Below are 22,803 nucleotides of genomic sequence, written 5' to 3' on the forward strand. Positions count from 1 at the left end.
GGGTGCTGAAAACCCCCAGACAGCAAGTTTTATAGCGGGTTATAAACAGCCCAGGCCAGGCCGGCTGTTGGGAGCCATCTGTGCCCACAGCCAGCCCAGACCCGGCAAACAGAACATGCACAATTGCTGCCCAAGAGCAGCTGGGTGTGGAAATGGTCTGAATTCAAGGGTACCCCAAAGTGTGTGGTAAGCCCCACAGTTGGGCGAGTCCTGACCTTTGCCCCCATGCTGTGACCCTGACCCCCTCCTCTGTCGAAAAGCCAGCAATGGCCAATCTTTCTCCTGTGGCATCTCTCTGACACACTGTCTCTCAGCCTTTTAGGGACCCTGTGATCACATTGGTCCTCCTAGATAATTCAGAAGCATCTCCCATTTCGGTCAGCTGATTCGTTACCTAATATTCCTTGCAGGTTTCGGGATTAGGGTGTGGGCCACATTGGGGTCATTATTCTGCCCCTCACAGTGCCGGAGTGTTCTAAGCCCACCCAGGTTTGAGACCAGTTTGCTCTGTAGTGTCCTTCACAGCCAGGCGCACACACGGGCAAGGGAGGGGCAGGGTCACGGGACTGGGGGGATTACCACTGAGCACTTTGAGGTCCTGGAGCATCATTTGCTTTCACTCTTGCATCCTGGTTACTCCTTTTCACAGCTTCACTCCACACACATCTGTTTATGCGGTTTAGTTCTAGGGAAGACCAGCAATCCTTCTTTTAAAATTTTTATTGTTTTAACATTTCACCCTGAGTTTGACAGACTGCACAGTGGTTTTGGAAAAAGAGATAAATCAGAAATTCTCAGTGAGTGAAGCCTGACCATGCGTGCGCCCTTCTCAAGGGCTTAACACTTGGGTAAAGATGCACGTGACTGAGTAAAGCTGCCCCGGGATGTATTTCTTAGAGAACAAGATTCTACAGCTTCTGGAAGACGGATAACGGAGCCATAGCGGACCTCCTGGGCCCAGTCTGCTATGGAAATGCCCAAAACGCCCAGGGTGCTGTGAGCCCAGGTCAGTCAGTGAGGGTCAGCTCAGGTGCCTGTTTCACCCCAGACTTGCTGAACTATAAACTTGGGGGGACAGCACCCCAACTATGTGTGGTTCAAGCACCAAGGAACCCAGAGCTCAGGTTGAAATCTGCTGTCTCAGGTGCCTGCAGGCCCGGTTGGGCCCTGTCCTACCTGCCCTGAGTGTCCTCCACCCTGGGCTGAGGGTCAGTCCTCCCGTGTTGGCGATAGCGAGGGCACTGCAGGCCGGCGCCCAGGGTGGGGCTCAGCCTCTCACTGCTCATTTCTCCTGGGCATTTACAATGCACGTGGTGGACTTGGGTCAGCCATAAACGCAGAGCCCAGTTACTTGAACGCTCACCGCAGTAGCAGTAAACAAGGCAATATCCATAAACTTCAACCGCAGCATGCATGCAACCCCTCCCAGGTACACTCAATGGCACCTGTCACGTTTTGTGGCCCCATTAGGGACATCCGGAAGGAAGCCTCCAACTTGCTCACCACTCTACCCCAACTGCCCTGGTTGGGGACTTTCCGATGACACCTCCTTTGAGCTGCCACCCCTTTCTGTTGTTCTTTGTGCAATCCTTCCAGCTGTCTGTCCAAGGCCCTGCATAGCCCACAGGTGCACAGCGTGCCCCCCCCCCCAGAGGTCCAGACAGGCATGTTGTGGGTCTCCCACTCGAGGGGTCATTTCTACAAGGATGAGGGCCTAACTCCAGCTCCTTTTCCTGATGACACCTGCCACTCCGAGGCAAGCCCTTCTCACTGGGGCTCCTCACAGGGACTGGAGGACAGGGTGGACCCAGAGGTGGGGATCAGATCAGGGACGTGGGGGTATGGAGGCTCTGGTGAGGCTGTGAGGATGGCCCTTCCTTCCCATCACCAAGGCCCCAGACTGCCCACTCCCATACAAGCTCCTCCAGGATGCCAGTCACTTCTCCCAGGTGGCCTCACCCATGCCCCCATAACCTCACCTTCCACACTCCTCCAACTCCTGACCATGGACCAAGCAAGCTGCTATCTGCTCTCCCAGCCACTGCATAGAAGAGCCCCAGACCAGTCCCCAAACCTCCCGGTGCCCCCAGTAGTGGTTCTGTGTGGGGCCCTCACCCCACCAGCCAGCAATATCAGGTCCCACCCCAGACCTGAACTATAAACTTGGGGGACAGGACCCCAAGTATGTGTGGTTCCAGCACCAAAACCCAGAGCTCTGGTTTAAATCTGCTGCCTCGAGAGCTCCCAGGTCACCTCCAAGCTGAGCCAGTGTAGTCAGCCGTAGGCAGGGGAGGGTGCTGGGCTGGGGCCTTCCCGCCCACCAGCATGCTGCACCTGCCCCGTAGGAGCGCCCTTTCCATCTACCCGCCTCCTACCTCCCTCCCACCGCATCTCCACCCCAGGAGGACCCTCCGGGCCCCACCAAACCATGGGCCCATGCACATCAACTCGATACTCGTGTTTATATAGATAACAGTACTATGTGGTGCATGTTTTAATACAAGCATAAGAGAAATATTTTAAAACTAAGAAAATATACAAAGGCTCTTCTCTCACAGCTAACCCCATCCCTGGGGTGGAGGCAGGAGGTAGTGCAGGAGGGGCGACAGGCTGTGTGCTGAGTGGGGCCAGCGGAAGACTCCGAAAGTGGAAGTGGCAAGCGGGTGGGGGGTGTTGTATGCTTGGCTCCAGGAGGCCTGGGCAGGGCATGGGGACACACAGGTCAGAAGCGTGGGTGTGGACGGTGGGGAATGGGCTCAAACAGCTGACTGGGCCCTTTGCTTCTGGGCAAGTTCATCGAGACATGGACTTTGGATGCAGCTGAGGGGTCAGCTGGGTGAATGCTGCTCCAGCGGGTGTGGACGGCTTGAGTCACAGCCGATCAGCAGGAAGGAGGTCACACACACCCACCACACGTGAGCCATCACTGCAGACCAGGGTGACCCCCCAGCAAGGAGGGGGACAAAAGTCCCTGATGCTTCCCTTCCAGATGCCAACGCCCCAACCAGGCTTTCGTACCTGCCTCCTCCTGGCAGCGGGCAGCTAAAGGACAAACCTGTCACTAGAAAGTGGCAGTGGGGGGTGGGGTGTGGTTGGGAGCTGGGTGGGCTCTGCTTCCTCGATGACTTGAGGGCCGACCCCCTCCAGGAGCAGCCCAGCCAGCAGCACAGGTCTTGGGGTCTCGGGGCACAGGGGCCAGACCCTCTGGGTTGAACCAGCTGGGAATGAGCTCGAGGGGCTGTGAGAAGCTGACTGGACATCAGTCCAAGATGGTCCTGAAGTCTGTGGTCAGAGCTGGGTCGGCTGCGGCCTCCAGGGTGGCAAGCGTCGCCCTCGGGAGCTGCCGGCACAGCTGCGCTTGGGCTGCAAGATGACTGAGATCAGACCTCTTCCCAGAGGGAACCAGAGAATGTTCACCTCAGCCTCCTGGACCCAATGAGGGGCAGGAAGAGATGGCTGAGTGCAGGTCAGGCCCCAGGTGCATGGCCGAGGAACAGACAGGGACCACTACGGATGTCAGAGCATGGAAGAGGGGGGCTGCAGCCAGGACACAGGCCAGGGGTTGGAGGTAGGGCACTCAGACCAGTGGGGCTGGAGGAGAGAGGGAGGGAGACGCAGTTCCCGCAGGAAATGTCGGCCTTGGAGGGGAGGGCTGGAGGTGGAGCAACTGATTGGGCATGCTAGGCCCACCAGGTGAGGGCGCCAGGACCCTTGAGCCACCTGTACCCTATCACCTGGGGGCTCCTGTTCCCTACACCCCTGTTACTCAGACACAGAGGGGCAGACAAGGGGTGCCTTAAGCTTACCAGTCTGGAGTGCTCCCAGGAGACACCTGTAGGTGGCGCTGTGCCGAGACAGCTTCAGCAGGAAGGCATGAAAGCAGAGCCACCTTGCGGCTTCAGAAGGAAATGGGCCTGCAGCACCTTTGGTCCCCAGACGCATCCCTGGGAACAACACATGCAGAGGCTGACACTCCCACTGGCCATGTCCCAGCGCTCCTCCCACGAGAGGCCGTGTGCTCCTGTGGACGCCAGGGGTCCCTGCCGGACTGAGTGCAGGAGCGGGGGCCAAACAGGAGACTTTGTTTCAGGAGCCACCTGATAACATGGTGCACAGAATTCTGACAACTGAAATGTTTTCAATTTCTTCAAAGAAACTTCCTCAAAACAGAAATAAACAGAAAGTTGAGTCGGTCAACCTCAGGACCACAAAGACACAGCACGACCCGAGCTGAGGCTGATTATGACTGTGCATGACGAGGCTGTGGAGCAGAGACGGGCGAAGTGGATGGTGTGGGTGTCCCTCACACCCCGCCCCCAAGACAGGCAGGGGACTTGGGGCCCAGCCTCCTCCTGACTACTGCCTGGATTTGTGCAAGCACCCCCTGAGCACCAGAGAGGAGGCCCTGCCCAGGAGAAGGCAGCTCCCAAATGTCCCCTTGCGTTCCAATCAGGACAGATGTCTGCCCACACAGCAGAGGGTGGGTGAGAGGTCAGCTAGTGTTTAGCAAGTTAAACCATGCCAGGAAGTGTCGAGAGCCCAATTCCCCGAATCCTGCCTCCGCTACACCAGGCCGGAGCTGTGCCAGCCACAGGCGCCCATGGAGCACAGGCAGCTCCGTGCTGGAATCGTGCGGTGAGCACCTGGCATTTGCCAGCACCACAAGCCACCCCAGCCCTGGGTCACTTGCACCCACCTGAATTCTTGGCTTTCAGAAGGGTGTGGCAGCGTGACGCGGTGTCAGAGATGACGCGGAGGAAAAATGAGGGGTTCTTCCGAACGAGCTGGCTAAACGGGAGCTGGAGCACACAGGCGTGGAACCTGAGGAAGGTCAGGTTTCTCAGAGGAAAGTCCCGTGGCTGCAACATGTGCATGAGCAGGTGTGTATGTCTACTGGGGCCGGTGTGCACATGGCCAATTCCCTGGGCCCCTGCCAAACAACGTGCATGTGTGTCCATCAGCCAGCAATCTGACCACTCCCTTACGCTCACCCTACTGAGGTGGAGGCTTTCCCACTCCTGGGAGAGGGAAGCCAGGCCTGGGAACTGGGTGGGGCCACACCCCTGCCCTGGAAGGGGACCGTATTCTGCAGTTGGAGGACCCTCTCCCAAAAGAGGGGTGGTGCTCAATGCAGGGTGGGGAGAGGCCTCCACTAGAGGATATCACATCTGCCAAAGGCTCCAACCTGAAGCCCACGCTTGTCTGAAAAGACTGAGTGTGGCAGGTCCTCAGACAGTGCCCAGTGAGTGTCCTGCTCTGCATGCCAGGGACATTCCCTGGGCTCAATGCCGCAGCCCTGGCTGCTATGGCCATCACGTCCAGCTTTATGTACCCCCTCCTGCCGGGGAGGGCACGGGCAGGCCCGCATGCCTAACCTTCCACATTGGGAAGTAGCTAACTCTCACGCAGTGGAGGAGAAGGCAGCTCAGCACCCACTGTTGCTTTGGGACTGCCCCTCCCTGAATGAGGAGCATGGAGCTGCCCCAGGTGCCTGCTCTGTACCCAGTTCACTACAACATTCCCGGCAGGCAGGTGTCTGAGGCCAGGGCCCCACAGAGCAAGGGGGTCTACCACCGGGGACACAAGGGTGAGGCCGGGCTGAACACCAGAGCAAGACCTTCAGCAGGCAAGGTGGCCTCCAAGGACCTGGGGCTGGTCAGGGGCTAGCCTCCCACTGACTTGGAAGCATCACCTGATGTTCCTCACCCCTGAGTGCCCCGAGAAGTGAGAGGGTGTACAGCCACCTTGTAGTTGGCTGTGAATGGCCTGAGGGCACGTTCCTGTTTATACTGAGCACATCTGCAGAGGTGTCACGGCAGCTTGCACACGGAGCAGGAGTGCATGGGAGAAGATGCAGGTGAAGGAGGAAACAAATGAAAAGCAGGAGGCGGCGGCCTGGCCGCTGGGGTCCCTGGACTGAGCCTGCGGCTCCACGCCTCCCAGACACCAAGGGAACAACGGAAGTGCACACATGGCCCTCCTGGCCAAAGCACAGGGCACAGGCCCCCGGGGCTGAAGGAGGGCTTGGTGACATTTAGCAGGCATTTCCTCCAAGAGCCCCATCCAGTTCCTACGAGACGACCTTGTCTCACATGGGCACAGCCTTGGCTAACACGAACTCAGGGGCTCAAAACATAGATGCCTGGCTTCCCAGCACTCGGGAGATACGCAGACCCCTCATCCCCCCCACGGCTTACAGCCACTGGCCCTGACTTTGGGCAGAACGCTTTCCCCGTGAGCTGCCTGGTGGCAGGTCTCCCCTGGAAACCAATGAGCAAACACCTGTCCTAAGGCCAGACGGGCAGGTAGCCAGGTTAATGTCCATCTTCCGGAGGGACCAGCACAACCTGACAGTGGAACTGGTTTCCCAGCAAAGACTCAGGACAACCAGTGAATGTGTTCTGCCCCAGTTCTCAGCAGGTGGCCGCGAAACCAGGGAATGTTCTGGAAGCACAGCTGGGCCTCAGCACACACTGATGTGTGCCAGGAGTGGTGGCTGAGCTGATTGGGAGTCCACACCAGAGCCCCCTCTGGGGGGCACTGGAGTGTTTGTGGCCACAGATGGTCACTTGCACCGCCTGGATCCTCTGCTCTCTGGGATCCTCCCAGTAGGGCATCTGCCTCCCACAACCATGCGTGGGCTGCCTTCCTCACACCCTGCAGCTCTCCTCCTCAGACCTCCCCTCCCCGCACTGGGAGACAGGGACACCCACAGGGTCATGCAGCCCCCATCACCACCTGGTGAAGGGAACAGGACCTCCAACAAAGCAGAGCCTCTATGAACCACACAAAGAGGCAGCCTCTGCCATTGAAAATGCTCTCATAAATGGAAGGCTTCAGCATGAAGGCCTGAGAGCCGGGGAGTGGGTGCTGGCCCCAGGCTCGGGAAAGCGGGACCCAGGCAGCGCGTGGCTATGCACCCGTCCCCGTGGTGGCGCAGCCAGTGAGCCCACCTGTAGGCCTGCAGCAGGAATATCTTGTAAACGTTTGTGCAAACCGTCTGAAGGCCATTCACCTGGAGCCACAAGGAAAGGAAATGTTGGAAATGCATCTGAAGTTTAAATTTTTATTTTTTGCTTTATCACCAGCTCAAATGGAGTTAAAAAAAAAGGACCATTGTGTCCTCACTGGTGGCCCCTCACCCCCTGGGGTAGAGTCAGGACTCTGCTGCAGCTGCATAAGGGAACCAGGCAGAAAGGGACAAGGAGATGAGCGCCCAGACCTGCCGGGATGACGTCCTGGGCCCTGAGGCTCCAAAGCCTGAGCCCGTTGAGGCCTGAGTCCCATACCCTGCAAGGAGGAGCTCCAGGGCTGAGGAAGATGGGAGCCAGAGGGGGGATAAGGAAAAGGACCCTCAATACACACAGGGGCATCTATGCACACTCACATGCATGTATGTACACCCATATGTATAATCACACATGCACACCCATGCACGCACACATGTAAACATATACCCATATGCACGCACACCCATGCGTTCACTCACACACATGCATGCTCACACTCACACGTGCATGCACATCCACACACTTATAAACACAATACACAACAGAACCTATAAAACAGCTCCCACAGGTAGACTGAGCAGCAGGTCTTCTGCGCTCTGAAGTCAGCTGGCTGCGTGGCTCACCTGCTGGCGGCATGCTCACCTGCAGATCCAGAAGCAAACTGTGACATTTCAGCCTTAACACCGCAAAGAGCTTTCGACGCATGCTCCTCCCAGGCTTGAAGCCCTGGCTGAAGGCGAGACTTGCTCTGATTGAGGTCTGGGCATAACTGCAACACATGACATCCAGTGAGGCTGTGGACAGGCATTAAAGTGCGTGCCCTCTCTGCAAAGAGCCTGGTGTCCAGCAGGACCTGAAATCTCTGGGTTCAGATATATACTGCTTCCCTACATGCTGGGGTCCCCAAGTCTGCCATACAATTTCCTTTTACCAAAAATACTCCAGAAAACTGCTCACCCGGCCGGTACCCTCACCCACACAAGAATGACGTGCTCCTGCTCTGGACGGGGAGCTAGCACCTAGGCCTCTGACCTTTCGGGACCGTAGCCACATGTTGCACACAGAGCAGGAACGGGGCTAGACTGGCCCACGTACACCTGACTAGGCGCACTTACCTGGAGTAGTCACAGAACACCTCCAGGGTCCGCGTGTCCAGCAGCAAGCCACACCAGGGGAACAGGCAGTGGGCCGGCAGCTGCAGGGGGGCTGTGCTGCCCACGGCATCGTCTTCCAGGGGGAAGTTCACTACCGTCTTTCGCAAGTTCGCCTTGCAGCCGTACTCAGGCACTCCCCTGGACAGGGTCCTGAAGCAGACAGGCCACTTCAGCCACCGGAAGGAGAGGGACACCACCCAGGGTCTCAGAAGCACTTGCTCGATGCTACGTAAAACCCCAAGAGGCAGCGGGGAGCAAGGGCTGGCACTGAAGGGAGGCCACACTGACCCTGTGGGCCTCCAGGTGCTGGTTTCCAAAGGCTCTGGATGACCAGTGCCAACGATCAAAGAACAGGGTGGCTGCCAGGAGGGCAGAGGTTGGCAGCAGGGGAGGGAAACACAAGGCTGAGTCCTGAAGGCCAAGTAGATGCCACATGACCCTGTTCACAGGTAAGACAGGTGAGCAAAGAGCTCAGGCTCCAGGCTGAGAACTGAGACTGGCCAGATGGGATGGCAGGCAGGGCCCATGGAGGACATAGGTCCTCTCTGCAATGGCCAGTTGTGTCCACTCTGGGGATACATGTGTCCTGGTGCCACGCTTTCAGCTCCAGGCTTCTATGCTGTATGTCCAGGGTCTCAGAACAGCACAACTGTGACACATGCCTCAGCAGGGAGGCTGGGACGCCGTGGGAAGCTTGGGCACAAGGTGAGAACTACTTTTGATACAAGCAAGGTCAGCAGCATGAGGCCACAGAAGCACCTGCCGAGACACACGTGTGTGCAGACCCTTACCTGAGAAAGGCCTTCGCTTGTGTCAGGTGAGGGGTGACCAGCAAGAAGTCGTCCACTAAACGCAGGAGCACCCTGGTAGGAAGAGAGGTCCGAGGAAGGGCGTTAAATACGAGTTCACATGCACGAGAACAAAGTAATCCGTGAGACTCGGTACTGGCTGGGGACAGGGGGCAGGGGCCCCGCGATCACGCCAGCACAGCCACCAGCCGGGTCCTCTGGAAACGCCTCGTTCTCTGGTGCACTGGGAGCCACTCACAGCCTACGTCTGAGGCCTGCTCACTACCTCCTGTGAAACCCCCCGTGAAGAAAGGGCAGCCCTGTTTGCACCAGAGCATGGGAGCGGGCGAAAGCAATCAAGAGCACCAATGACAAGGAACCTGTTACCCATCCCGCTGAAGTCCAGGGAACACCCTGCTCTCCATGTCTCCGTAGCACAAGCTGCACAGCAGGGTGGACAGGATGGAGCCCTGGGGGATCCCCTGACACTGGATGTAAAACCTGGGGGGAGACATGGGCAGAAGGGTGGAGCACATGTTCATATCACAGACATGCGTGCAGACCACATACACGTGCAGACAGGTTGCTCAGAGCACATAAACATGCATACACCACACACAGAGAGAACACAGATCACACACCCGCCCGCAAAGCCCTGCCATGGACCGTCCACATGAGGCATGACTCTCTACCAACGTGCAGCAGGTAGCCCTGACTCACTTGCCCCCGATCCTTATGATGTGGTTGTACACCAGGCGCAGGAAGATATCAAACAGGCCGCTGCTGGCCTCGTTCAGGGAGCAGCTCTGGAAAAGCAAGTGGGAGGCGCATGTGGGTGAGCAGGACACGCTAGCCAGAGACACACAGGGAGGAGGAGTGTGGGCGGTAGCGGACGAGCAGGAACAGCATGGGTCATCGTGGCTCTGGCTGGGCTCAGACCCAGGGCCACTGGCCCAGACGGCTTGTGCCACACACTGACTCTGTGGCACGTGGTGGGGCCCTTTGGCCACAGGAAAGGCATCCATCCAGAGGGCTCAGAGCCATACTTGGAGGACCGACTCAACCGAAAGCGGTTCTGCAGAAAGCCACAAACTCAGGAGCTGTCCCTGCGTAGGCACAAGAAACCTGGGTTTCCCACCTGAGGGGTCAAATCTAATGCGTCTTCCCATAGCACAGGGGCACGTTTTTCTTCTGGCCTCAAGATCAAAACTGAGGGAGAAGACATCTCTAGAAAATCTTCAAGCAGTTGGACAGTAACACAGAATTCAGTGAGGTGCAAAAAGAGAAATGCGGCTGAAGGCACAGCAAGTGTCTGCTGGCTGAGGGTGGCCTTGCCGTCTGCCCACACCTACCTGCTCGATGACCACAGCGTCCCTCAGCGAGCTCGTCTTCTGCAGCTGCTGCACAAACTGTTTCATGTAAGGCTGGAGGTCCGTGAAGGTGGACACCTGCCGGCAAAGAGGACAGGTGTGAGGCAGGTGGGTGCCTCCCTCCTGAGCCCTGGCCTGGACATCGACAAGCAGAAGTCACATCATGGAAGACTAAGTCGGGATTGGGAGCAACCCAGGGAGGCCCCGCCATGCAGCTTGTGTTTCAGGAAAAGGAGGACGGAGATGCGGGGAGAGGAGAGTGTTACAAAATCACAGGACGTCACCTCCAGTCACCTCCCCCATGACTGCTGTGCTGGTAGAATGCAGAAGGAAGTTTCTTGGGGATGCTGGAGAGTCAGGAAGCAGGTGGACTTAGAGTCCCAGTCCTGGGTGCATCCCACAATCTGAGGCCTGTCTAATCCAATGAGGTGGAGCTTAAGCAAAAAGTGGGGGTCTATGACTGAAGACACTTAGGGTTCAGGGCCATCAAAGCAACTGGGATTGAGGGTCAGGTGCTGGGAGGAGGGGGCTGCAGACAAATGAGTCAAAACAGTGAGTGATTTCTTCTCCAATCCTCACCAACCCCCAGCATCAGGCACTCCGGGGAGACTGCAGGAAACCTGGCAGAAGCCGGAGCTGAGTATGGTCCTAGCAGCCACCTGGGGCGGAGGGGGCTGAGAGGAGCCGGGGCCCACCAAGGGCTGCACCCCTGCTCTCAGGTGAGAAGCAGAGGGCCACAGCCAGGGAAGGAGCAAAACGAAGAAGACTAGCCCACACTGTAAAGACGACCCTTGCAGGATTAAGGTCATTCACTACTCCAACTTTCAGGAAAATATTATCCTCCCCAAAGAAAAACATTATGTAAAAACCCATGTTTTAAATTTTTTAACTTAAAAGTTTGGCATCTCATGAAAAAAATAGTGAGGCGTGCCGAAGAACAGGCCTGTGTGACCAAACCACAAGTGCAACAGCAGAAACAGGCATGATCCTTCAGAGCCCATTATGGGCAGGGTGGCTGCTGAGTTAGGGAATTTAAAAATCAGTAAAGATGACAGAGTCAATAAAATAGGGGAGAAGACGGGGAATTTTGCCAGAGACTTGGAATGTATGAGAAAATTCACATGGGATTTCTAAAACTGAAAAATAGGATCGCTGGACTTAAGAATTCAGTAAGTGGGTTTAACCAAAGATTAGAGACAGAAAAAGATTAGTGAACTGGAAGCAGGTTCATGAGAAATTTGGATTTAAGCAGAAACAGAGCAGTTTAAAAATACCATATACAAAAATTAATTCAAAGTGGACCCAACACCTGAATGAGAAAGTGGAAACAATAAACATCTTGAAGGAAAACACATGTATAAGAAGGGGCAGGTTTCTAAAATAGAACACAGTTTCAGCCATAAACGATGGATAAAGACTTCTTTAAAATTAAAAATTTCTCGTCATCAAGACTTCCCTTGCAACTAAAACGGTGAGACAAACCAAGGCAGACACCTGACAGAGGACTCGTACTCAGAACATACAAATTTCACATGTAAGTCAACAGCAAAGGTAGACAGCCTGTCAGAGAATGAGGAGAGGACTTGAACAGGCATTCACGCAAGAAATGTCCACGTGAAGGGTGGATAGAAAGGTCATTGGGAATGCAAGTCAAGACCATACAAGACGCCGTGCCTGCCCTTCAGGGAATCCGGGCTACCCGCCCCCCAAGTGCTGACACTTGCAAGTGTGTGAGCATGAGCATGCCTGGCCCTCCTGTACTTTGGTGTCCCCATGGCTGCCCCCCAGAGCCCAGGCCTGGCCCGTGGCCCCAGTGCTTCATGGCCACTGTGACACAGGCCGCTCAGGAACACTCTTTGGTGACGTCTAAGACTAAACAAAGCATGCCTGTGGCCTGGCATCTCCACCCGAATCCACCAAATGACACATTGCAGTAATGCTCTCAGTAGTGTTCAAACCTCCCAACCCGGAACTAGCAAAGGCCCACCAGCAGCGGAGAGCAGTGTGGGCACAGGAACACGCCCCGGGCGAGGTGAATGGCAGCTGCTCCCAGGGCCCCAGCTGCTTCTCAGATTCTCTGGGGAGCAATGGGAACCAGACAGGAAGGGCGATCCGTCTGATTCACATTCACGGAATCTGAGACAGGCAGGAGAGTCTGCATGAGGGAGGTCAGAGCAGCAGGCACCTGGGGAGAAAGGGGGAGCCTCATGGCTGCTGGTGACTTTCTATCCTTTGATGCAGGTGGTGGCACCCTCTGTCCACCAATGTACAATCTCACTGTGTTGTCCACTCTGGATCTGCAACCCACACTCAGCGGACTTGCCCAGGGGTTCTTAGGTATGCCTTTCCCAAGAATTTCTGGGGGAACTCTTTCTGCACGCTCCTGCCTTCCCCACGACACAGGTTTAGGAGGTTGGGTGCCCTCACACTCCAACATGCTCATGACAATTGCTCAGAAATTCCCATATGCCAACTGGGCCTCATGTGCAACCTGAACTCCAGTTGTCCTTTCCCTGCACCACTGAGGCCTCAGGCCGCTGGCCGCTGCAGGGAGGGGCACCCTCGGACCCACCTGGAAGGCAGAACGGTGAGCAAGGCCCAGGTGTCCTGGGTGAGGTGCCCTCTGGCCCTCTCCTCACAGAGCCAGCACAGTGCCAGCCATGAAGCACCTGGCCCCACTGAGTAGCCACAGGCATGGCCTGGACTCCCGGGGGGCAGCCACGGGGACTGGCTGTGCTGCCACCTTCTCGCACAAACCTGGGGCCCTGTGAAGGCACAGCAGGCAGGAGTGGCTTGAAGAGAAGACTGTGTCATGAACAAGAGCATGAGGATGACAAGGATGGAGGCATCTCCCAGCATGGGAGCTCAGCAAGTGGGGCTCAGGGCCCATGGGGGAGGGATGGACCACAGGGGCCGACATCCATGTCATGGACACACCTCCTCATGGCACACACCTACAGGTCTTACGTGTCTTTTGAAGGACTTCCGGACGCGTCCGTGGGCAGTTCTCTGGACCACGGCATACTGACGCAGGCAGTATGTGTGCTCTTGGGGCTTGATCACATTGGCTATCACCTCCACCAGCCTGTCCTGAGGGAGGGCGTCGTACGCACCCATCACGTCCACCTGCACGGACAGAGGTGCGTTTATAGGCTGCTCACACTCACCTTGGCCCCCCGTGTCCTGGGTCCCACCTGTTCTGCTCTGCCAAGCCGGGGCCCCAACCTGTCTTAGAAAACTCTGGGGTGATAGGACACATAGGACCCGGGAGCCCCTGAACACCCTTCCCAGAGCCCCATCCCAGCCACACACACCCACCCACTGTGGAGCTCTTGCTGAGACATCCCCACATCCACCAGACTGAGCACCCCAGGGTGGCTCTGAGTCCCTCTCTCCACACCCCAGACTGTGATACCCAGGGTGGGTCTGTGTCCCTCTCTCCACATCCCCGACTGTGACACCCCAGGGTGGGTCTGTGTCCCTCTCTCCACACCCCAGACTGTGACACTCCAGGGTGGGCCTGTGTCCCTTTCTGAGTGCAGGCTGATGAGCAACAGGTCCCTGGCAGATGATCGGGGTGCTAGGGCACCCAAGCTTTGTGAGTTGAGCCAGGTGCAGTGTCATATTCTCCCCAATAGCAGGGGCCAGTGTGGAGTTGGAGTGCAGAACTGCAGAGTCCATGCCAGCAAGGAAAGCTCAAAGCTTCTGCCCCCAGGAGTCAGATGTTCCCAAATGGAGCATCTTCTCTCCTAGGTCACCTGCCCTCCCTCTCCCAAGGCTGCAGCTCCACCACAGGGACCTCACACTGGCAGACACAGGCCCTGAAAAAGCCAGCCACACTGCAGGCTCTGGCCAGGGCCCATGATGCGGAGTCACCCAGTGGATGAGCCTGAGGGTGCTGAGTGGGGTCATGTGGGGAGGGGACACCCACCTTGACAAAGTACAGCTGAGGCACTGGGTCCTGGGCCCGCATGCGCAGCACGAAGGCACGCCAGGCCCTATAGATGTCGTCCATGCCCAGCACAGAGGCGCCCAGGAGGCCAGGGCGCTGCTCTCGCTCATAGTTCAGCACGCTGAACAGCGTCTTGACTTTGGAGGTGAGATGCTGCACCTGCAGGGCCAGTCCAGGATGGCGGCATGGTCACAGGAGGCCCCCAGCCAAGGGGATCTGGCGCCCGATGGCCCCATCCCACCTCTGGGCCCAGTGATGAGGGCGGCTCTGCTTCTGCATCCCCCTGCCCACCCAGCTTCCTCAGGTGGAAGGGCCAGATAGACAACCCACCCACGCCCACTCCAGACTCCAGGGCATCCCAGGGACGCCCCCTGGAATTCCCAGAAACATGGTATAAAAAAACAAGTAGCGACACACAGGACCATCTCTCCCACCTCGCCCCCTCCCCCAGCCCAGACGAGGAGTTCATCATCTGCACTCACAGACCAAACCAGATCCCTAATCCACAGCAACAGCTTCACTTCCTTTTGGGGGAGGGGGAGACACCAATAACAACAAAATCAGCCCCAAATGCTATAGGAAGGCACTTGGAAGGGGTCAGAACTGCTGGTGACAGAGATGCCATAGGTGGAAGGGGATGCTAACCACAGGGTGGGGTCCTACAGGGTCCAGGAACCCGAAGGCTAAATGGCCCAGTTCCTTACGTCCCTGCATCTTGGAGAGCGTGCATCCCCAGTGCCACGGCAGGACCACGGGCACTGGGTCAGTCCCACGTGTCACGGGTCCACATCATGAGAACCTTGTGGGGTCTCGGAGCCTGTGCAGCAGCTTCTAGGACTGGCCTGCCTAGGAGCTCCTCCTCGGACCCAAGAGCACGGCCCACCCATGGCACCCCGGGGCCCTCCGGCCTGTCACCGGGACACCAGGCCTGGGGCTTAATGCTGTTTGCTTAAAAAAATGAAACAAAGGTGGTGACCTTCTTGTCCCCATGGAACGTTCTGGCTCCCACGACGTAGTCCATGTTCACGATTGGCCGCAGCCCGCTGGGCTTGGGGAGGAAGCGGAGTCTGGACATCAGTAGAGCAGGCCTGGCTTCCTGGTGTCGCTTGACCTCGGCTACCGACAGTTCTCGAAGCTGCACCCTATCGAAGTGTTGTCTGAAACAGAACCTCATGAGATGTGGCTCGGCAGCCACACAAGAACCCAGGTGGTCGACCTACAGAGGTGCCCGTGTCCAGGAGGCTGCACTGACACAATGACCAGACACTGCTGGAGTGCCCTCTGTGCCAGGGGCCCCAGGATGCCCGTTCCCTCTGCTACAGAGTCCTGGCTAGTACGGCTGGGATGGAACGGGACCCCTGGGAAACAGGCCCCATGTTTTGCCACAAGGAATGTGGGGGGGGGGCTACTTGGTACAACCTCACAAGGGTCAGAAATGACTCTCTAGGGACCCCCAACTCCCTGCTGGTCTTTCCCCTGAAACCTCCTCCAGGGAGAGGCAGAGGTTAAGAATGCTCCCTGAGCTGTGGCTCTGGTAGTGAAGGGAGGTTGGAGGCACTTGAATGCCCAACAGGCAAGTTGATGGTCCCCACAGTGAGGGAAAGAGACCACTTGGGATCATATGTCATGAACTTTTAAATTATTAAACAGGATGCACTGTGCATCTCCTCAGACCCACGATAAGGGCTTCCAGACCCTCTCCCAGGTGCAGGAGGACTGGGACTGGGCCCTGGTTCAGGAGTTGCTGCCTCCCTTCAGAGATGTGTGGTTCAGGCTTGGGTTTGACCCAAGTGTGCTTGGAGCCCGGGAGCCCTGATCTGGTCCTTGCCAAGCCCTCGGCCAGGCTGGTCGCAGAGAGAAGGAAAGCTTGTGTGTTGGGCCGTCACACCCCTAACCCTGATGGATTCCAATACAGCCCACATCTGTCACAGTCCTGCAAATGTACCCGAAGCAGCCACTGAGCAGCTAAGACAAATCCACTCAGAGGTGAGTCGACCTTCTGGAAGTTTCCATCTCAGGGTCCTGCCTGACAGCAGACACCTCTGACTCCAGACACTTCCCACAGTGAGTTGTCAAGCAGGCAGGTTTATCTTGTGACACAAGTCCCACTTATTCTGTGCAAATTAAAATAGAATCTGACCACACGCCCAGGATAAGTGGTTTGCTTGCACCATTGTTCCTGCTTTCGAGACCCTACAGATTACCTAGCTGCAGACAAGGAAAGAGGCGCTCCAGGAGTCCATGCCAGCAAAGACCCCTGTGGGCCAGGACAGCCCCTGGAGTGGCTGGGTGGGGGCCCCGAGGTGGGGGCACAGGGAACCCGGAGCAGGAGCCAGGGCTGTGTCTGCAGATGGGGAAAAACGGGTCACACGGTGCTCTGACTGTGATACCTGATCCCAATGCTTTGCAATTGGCTCCAGACGCTCTTCCGGAAAAAGAAGAGCTGGTTCTTCTGAAACGTGGTCTCCGTGACATAAAAAAACGACTTTAGCAGCTCAACCACGTATGTGCCCATCAACCAGCACAGGAACTTGGCCAGGACCGCTTCTCTCAGACGGTGTTCCGTGGCTGGAACATGGCGACCCCCTGGAATGAGAGGCACATGCTCACCCCACCTGCATGGCCCATCATGGATGCACAGTCACGTGTTGGTGTGTATGACTTGAGGGATCCTCACTGAGCAGCAAGATCCAGAAATGCCTGGAGTTCTCCAGGCTGGACAACAGGTGAGTGGTGGCAGTCACACCCAGCTAAGGGATGCCACGTGCTGTGGGACTCCAAACACGCACCAGGGCTGCTGTCCTCCTCTGTGGTCCTCTGCATTTTATTCTGTGAAACATCGTGGGAAGAGGTCCACGGTGTCACCCGGCTGCCACAAGGGCCACGGCACATATGGAAACATGTGAAGGAGAAGAACAGGGACCCAGAGGCAGGTGTGGGCAGAAGATAGGATGGGGAACAACAGGGTGGGGACAAAGCTGAATGCACAGTAACCGTGGGAAACAGTAACAGTGTCTAATCTGGGACATAACCAGGCCAGTGGGGAAACAGCACACAGGTTAGGGTGGGACCAGATTAAAATATGCTAAGGCCCTTATGTTGCTCAGAAGGGAAACCACTGAGGAAAGAGAATGTTGAGTATAATTTCTAGCTAGTGGGAGGCAAAACCAGAATGAGGAGTAAGGGCATGGGAAAGGCAGGCAAATGACAAAGAAAAACATGTAGGCACAACTATAATTATAGAGAAATGAAAACAAATCAGATTCTATAGGAATGTGGCAAAGACTCACACTGGATCAAAATAAACTTAAAATGTCAGTCATAGGCGAAGACACATCTAAATTATGGAGATATAAAAAGGTTGAAAATAAAAATCAAAGAATGACAAAAGATATGAGATAAACACTAACCAAAAAGAAGCCAGTGCAGACGTTCTCTAAGCTGTTCTGACAGACTTTAAGGTAAAAAGAATTAGTAGACATACATCAGGAAGATAAAACTTCTCAAACGTGCTGTGCCTAATAAAACCACGCAAACACTGTCAGAACACGAGGAGCTGGACAAACCGCCCAATGAAACAAGCGCCACTCAGCACTGGGCCCCGGGAAGGACACAGTTTCCCATAGCACATAACAAGCCCGACACAGTGAACACAGCCACCAAGCAGCCCTCCAGGACACAAGGAACACTGGTGAAGACTGTCGATGGGATTACAAAGCACGTTTCAAATAGCTCAGGTCACTCAGACCACTACACACCTGAATCGGAAATCAGTAACAAAAAAGATAACATATCCACTCATTTGAAAAAATCCAAAATACATGTCTAAAGAACTCACTGATCAAAGGAGAAATGACAAAAACTACAAAATACTTAAATGCAGTTGATATAAAAATGTGAGCAACACATCAGAACACAGGGGCAGCTGAGCAGGACCAAAAGGAAAGGCACCGCCAGACATCCACCTGAGAGGTCAGAGGACGGGAGCAGAGGAAGGATACAACCATTGGAAGAACTAACAGAATTCAAAACAAAGGTCCGGTAAAGGCCCCACTCAGACTCTGCCCTGAAGGTAAAGGTGGCCTCTACAGGAGGGACACACTTGGATGGCAGTTCAGGAAAAGTGATGGTGTGGTCGGATGTGAGTTGGAGGCAGAGCACAACCTAAGCCAGCAGCAGTGTATGCCCAGGTTAGGGGCAGGGGTTGCCACCAGCCCAAGGATAAGACAGCCTAGGGACAGTGAGTAAGCAAGGAGCCATGGCAGCTCCTGAGTTTCCATCAGGAACCTGTCTTGCGATGTCTCTAAACAATGCAGCAGGTGCGGTCAGCTGGCAGTCTGGCCTCCAAGGCTGGGGACCAGGCAGTCGATGGGAGTCAAAAGACAGCATGGCAGGAGGGACAATGGTCAAGGTTGGCTAGACAGAAGCAAAGGAGCTGGATGCTGTGAACAGAGCGCCTGGCAGGGCAGAAGGCCAGCACAGAGGAAGGGGTGTCCCAGCAGGAGAGGGTGGAAGAGGTGACCATGGACAGCCATGATTGGAGAGGTGGCTCAGAGGCCAACGCTGTCCATGCATCATTTATTCAGCCAGTGAGCAGCTGGCATGGCCCAGCCACAGAAAGAAACAAATGCCTAGGGTACAGCTTGAGTGAGCAAGGATGCCACAGAGGTCCCAGCTGCCTGGGAAAACACCATGGTGGAGCAAGGCCTCATTGGAAGTTGGGGAACAGAGTCACAGAAGTCAGACTCTCCTTTCACAAGGCAAGCTGAAGCCCCAAATACAGTGAGCGTATGACAGCTAACTCAACTGAGTCTGATGCACCTGAGGGTCACCCACACTGCTCCAGGTGGTCTGTGGGTGTACGAGTCACGCAGTATGAACAAGTTCTAGAGATCTGCTGTGCAGCCCTGCTTACACTCAGCACTGTTGTCCTGTACATGCAAACAGTGGTTAAGAGGTAGGTCTCATGTTGTGTGGTATCTTTCCATAATTAAAATAAAAACAAAACAAAAAAATAAGTTGCTGGAGGGTCACCTTGCTGTCTGAATCACCTGGCCCTGGGGTCTCTTAGGACTCTGAGACGGTGTACCCCTCTGCCTCCCTGTAGGACACCACTGCAATTGGGATCTTTGGGGATGGAGATGGGCATTTTTAAGGCCCCCCACCCCAGAAAGCTGTAACATGCATCTGGGTGGGCTAGCCTGGCTGTAACAGAGGGCTCTGAACCATCTTTCTTCTAAAGTCCTAAATGTCTTGGGAGTTGGGGGAGATCAAGTATAGCAAAACTTGGGTCTGTTCTCACTGCTTCTACTCTGTCGGGGGGGCAGGGAGGGTGGCTGGTCCCACCACCTGGCACTGGTGCGCAGACGAAGAGGACACTGGCCAAAAGGGGGCTGAGTGGTGGCTGGACCAGAGCGACCTCATCATCAAGCCCAGAAAACCAAAGTGCTGGGGGGAGAGCCAGGCCAGGTTGGCAGAAAACTTCCTGAAGTGCCCATTGCAACCATCCACTTCCCTGACATAGGAGGAACATCTTGCTGCTCCCTGGTGACCCTTTCCTTCCTAAAGATGGAGAGGGTCCTTGTGCAGGACACAGTATTTTCACCCATCCAGCTGCCTTGCCCTGGCATAGCAGCTGCACAAGTGAAACTTAAATTGGGATCTGTGTATTGGCTGACCAGATGCATCTGGGAAGCCAAAGCTTTATCTCTATTCCCCCAGCAAAAGTGGATTCTAGCCCTAGCCGGCTTGGCTCAGTGGATAGAGCGTCGGCCTGCAGACTGAAGGGTGGCTGGTTTGATCCTGGTCAAGGGCATATGCCTGGGTTGCGGGCTTGATCCCCAGTAAGGGGTGTGTAGGAGACAGCCAATCAATGATTGTCTCTCATCATTGACATTTCTATCTCTCTCTCCCTCTCCCTTCCTCTCTGAAATCAATAAAATATATATATATATATATATATATATATATATATATATATATATATATATATAGGATTCTATTCCCAGCCTGTTTCAGCGGGGCACTATTTCATGGTGATAAACATGGATGTCAAAAAGGGGATTATGAATTAACGTTTGGGACACTCAGGAGAGCTTCTGAATGCTTCCATCCTGTTGCCATAGCCCTACTCCACATGCTCCATGTGCTTACTGCCCATTGCCAGCACCCAGAACCTGCCAGCGTCCGTGAAAAGTCTTGTAGGTTGATGCAAACTGGGTGGGAGAGCGGATCAGAGGCAGAGAAACCAGATAGAGCCATTCTGCAGCAGCAAGAAGCAAGGCGGGGGGCGGGGGGGGAGGGGGAGGGGGAGATAAGGGAAGGAGGGGGCCTACTGTATTGCCGGTTATGGGGCCTGGGCTTGCAGGTCCCTGGCACCCACCTCCTCACCTGGGCTTTGGCACAGCCAGGCGCAGTCCTGCACTTTCATTTTCCAGGTCAGCTCCTGACTCAAGAGCTTGGCGAACTTCCCCAGAGAGATGAATTTCTTCACGTTCTTCAAGAATCGGCGCTCGTTGTGCCTGGAGCCCCAGAGGCGTGCGGGCACCAGCCTGCGAAGACAGGCCCGCAGCAACCTGTACACGTGCTTAGGACTGCTGTGCTGGCGGAGCAGCTGGACCAAGCGCGGCGGGCCAGTGTCCTCCTCCGGGGCGCTGATGCCCACTCCACTGCACCCCTGGTTGCTGGACCCCACTGCCGCCGCCTCCTCCACCGCTGCTGGGGTGGCCGGAGTGGCTGAGTCTCGCAGCGGGCAGTGCTCCCTGAGCAGCGCGCCGTAGGGGCACCGCGCATGGTTCCCAAGCAGCTCCTGGAACAAGGGCCTCATCTGCCAGTAACGCGTGGGAAGGCGGCGCGTCCTGCGGGGAGCCCCCCGCTGCAGGGGCTTCCAGTCCAGAAAGATGGTTTCCACTAGTCTCCGGGCCCCCGTCAGGCTGGGCTGCAGAGAGTTGAGCAGGAAGGAGGAGCGCAGCCGTTCCTTACCACCTGAGCAGTAGAGAAACTGCTTGGTCTCAGCGACCACTCGGGGACCAGGAGCGGCCTGGGGACGTGAGGGCCGAGAGAAAGGGCAGCCGGCCTCCCGCTCGCGGCCCAGCAGTGGTAAGGGGCGCCGGGGCCTGCGCGGCTCGCCCTCCCCAGGCGAGGCTTCCGTGGTGGCTCTGGTAGGTGTCAACACGCGGCGGTCGCTGGCACCTGGGCCCCGGCATGGCTCTGGGATCGGGCCATGCCTGGGCCTCTTGGCCTGAGGCGGACTTCCCCCTGCGCTGCTCCGCCGTCGCCTCGTTCGGCAGCCGGAGGGTACCCCGGCCTCCCCGCCACCTCCGCCATTCCAGGCCTGGCGCGTGGGTACGAGGCCCGTCAGGCTCCCGCCCGCGTGTCTTGTGGTGCAGAGGTCGTAGAGTGGTGGCCCGCACACCTGGTAGGCACAGTTGGGAGGCACTAGCAGGTAAAGCGCGCAGCGTGCCAGCAGGTGTGTGAGCACGTCGTCACCCACGCGGCGCAGCAGCAGTCCCCAGGCACCACTGCCGCGCAGCGTCTCAGTCACAGTGTTGGGCAGGTAGCTGCGCACGTTGGTCGTGAAGGCCATGGGCGGGCCGCCGCGGGCCCCGTCCAGCAGCGCGAAGCCGAAGGCCAGCACGTTCCTCGCGCTGCGCTCGCAGAGCCGCTGCACGACCCTGGCCACCAGCTCCTTCAGGCAGGACACCTGCGGGAGAGGGGTCTCGAGTCGCAGGGCACGGAGGTGCCCGGGAACATTAGGGCGACGGCGTCCGGCCCTCACCCCACCCCGCAGGCCCGACCAGAGTCCCCGGGAAGCCCACCTGACGGAAGTCCGGGGCGACCGGGGGTGGCTGCGCGTCCCAGGGCACACACACCAGGCACTGGGCCACCAGGGCGCGAAAGGCCATCGGGTCCCCCGGCTGCACGAGGCACCGGCCCTGGGGACCCAGGCGCCGCACGAAGGTGTCCAGCGGCAGCACCTCCCGGTAGCGGCCCTGCAGCAAGGCGCGTACGGCGCGGCACCGGGGCGCGCGCGGCATTGCAGGAGGTGTGCTGAGCTCCCACGTGTAGTAAACCTAGGCGCGCGCGCTGCGCAGTCAGAAGGGGTCCGGGGAGAGGGCGGGCTGCCCAGGGAAAGGGGCGGAGCCGGCGGGGTCTGCGCAGGGGAGGCGGGGTCTGCGCAGAGAAGGCGAGGCTGGGGGAGGAAGGGGCGGAGCCTGGACAGGCCGAAGGGGCGGGTCACAGATGGTGCTCGGCCCCTTTACCTCCCGCTCTGGTGTTTGGTGCCTGATGTTGGCATCTGGTGTCTATGAGGCTGGTGTGCCCGCTCTGCGCCGCTGCACAGGTCAGCTCCCCACCCGCGCCCAGCGACCTCTCCCAGGGTGCAGGGCTCGCAGCGAGGCTCACCTTGGAGAGGCTCTGGGGGTATCCGAGGGGACCCCTGGGAGACCTGGTGCACTCTGCATGCACCCCCTGGAGAGAGGGTCCTTCTGGTTTATCATTTTCTCACGTGGACCGTAAACTCCGGCACAG

At 57.0% G+C, this 22,803-nt stretch overlaps 1 protein-coding gene across 1 annotated transcript; it reads right to left on the bottom strand.

The window, feature by feature from the left end:
- Positions 1-2,460: 2,460 nt before the first annotated feature.
- Positions 2,461-22,310, bottom strand: TERT (telomerase reverse transcriptase; the record flags this gene model as incomplete). The annotated part of the gene is made up of 16 exons (XM_080679110.1): positions 2,461-3,363; positions 3,807-3,944; positions 4,697-4,821; positions 6,954-7,015; positions 7,653-7,779; positions 8,126-8,314; positions 8,956-9,027; positions 9,340-9,453; positions 9,673-9,758; positions 10,305-10,400; positions 13,290-13,448; positions 14,254-14,433; positions 15,251-15,431; positions 16,665-16,860; positions 20,665-21,976; positions 22,092-22,310. The coding sequence occupies 16 exons, from the start codon at positions 22,308-22,310 to the stop codon at positions 3,260-3,262; spliced, it is 3,360 nt and encodes a 1,119-aa protein (XP_080535236.1). The 3' UTR covers positions 2,461-3,259.
- Between the last annotated feature and the right edge of the window lie 493 nt (positions 22,311-22,803).

Source organism: Plecotus auritus (genome assembly GCF_963455305.1).
Source record: "Plecotus auritus genome assembly, chromosome: 7".
Taxonomy (NCBI): domain Eukaryota; kingdom Metazoa; phylum Chordata; class Mammalia; order Chiroptera; family Vespertilionidae; genus Plecotus; species Plecotus auritus.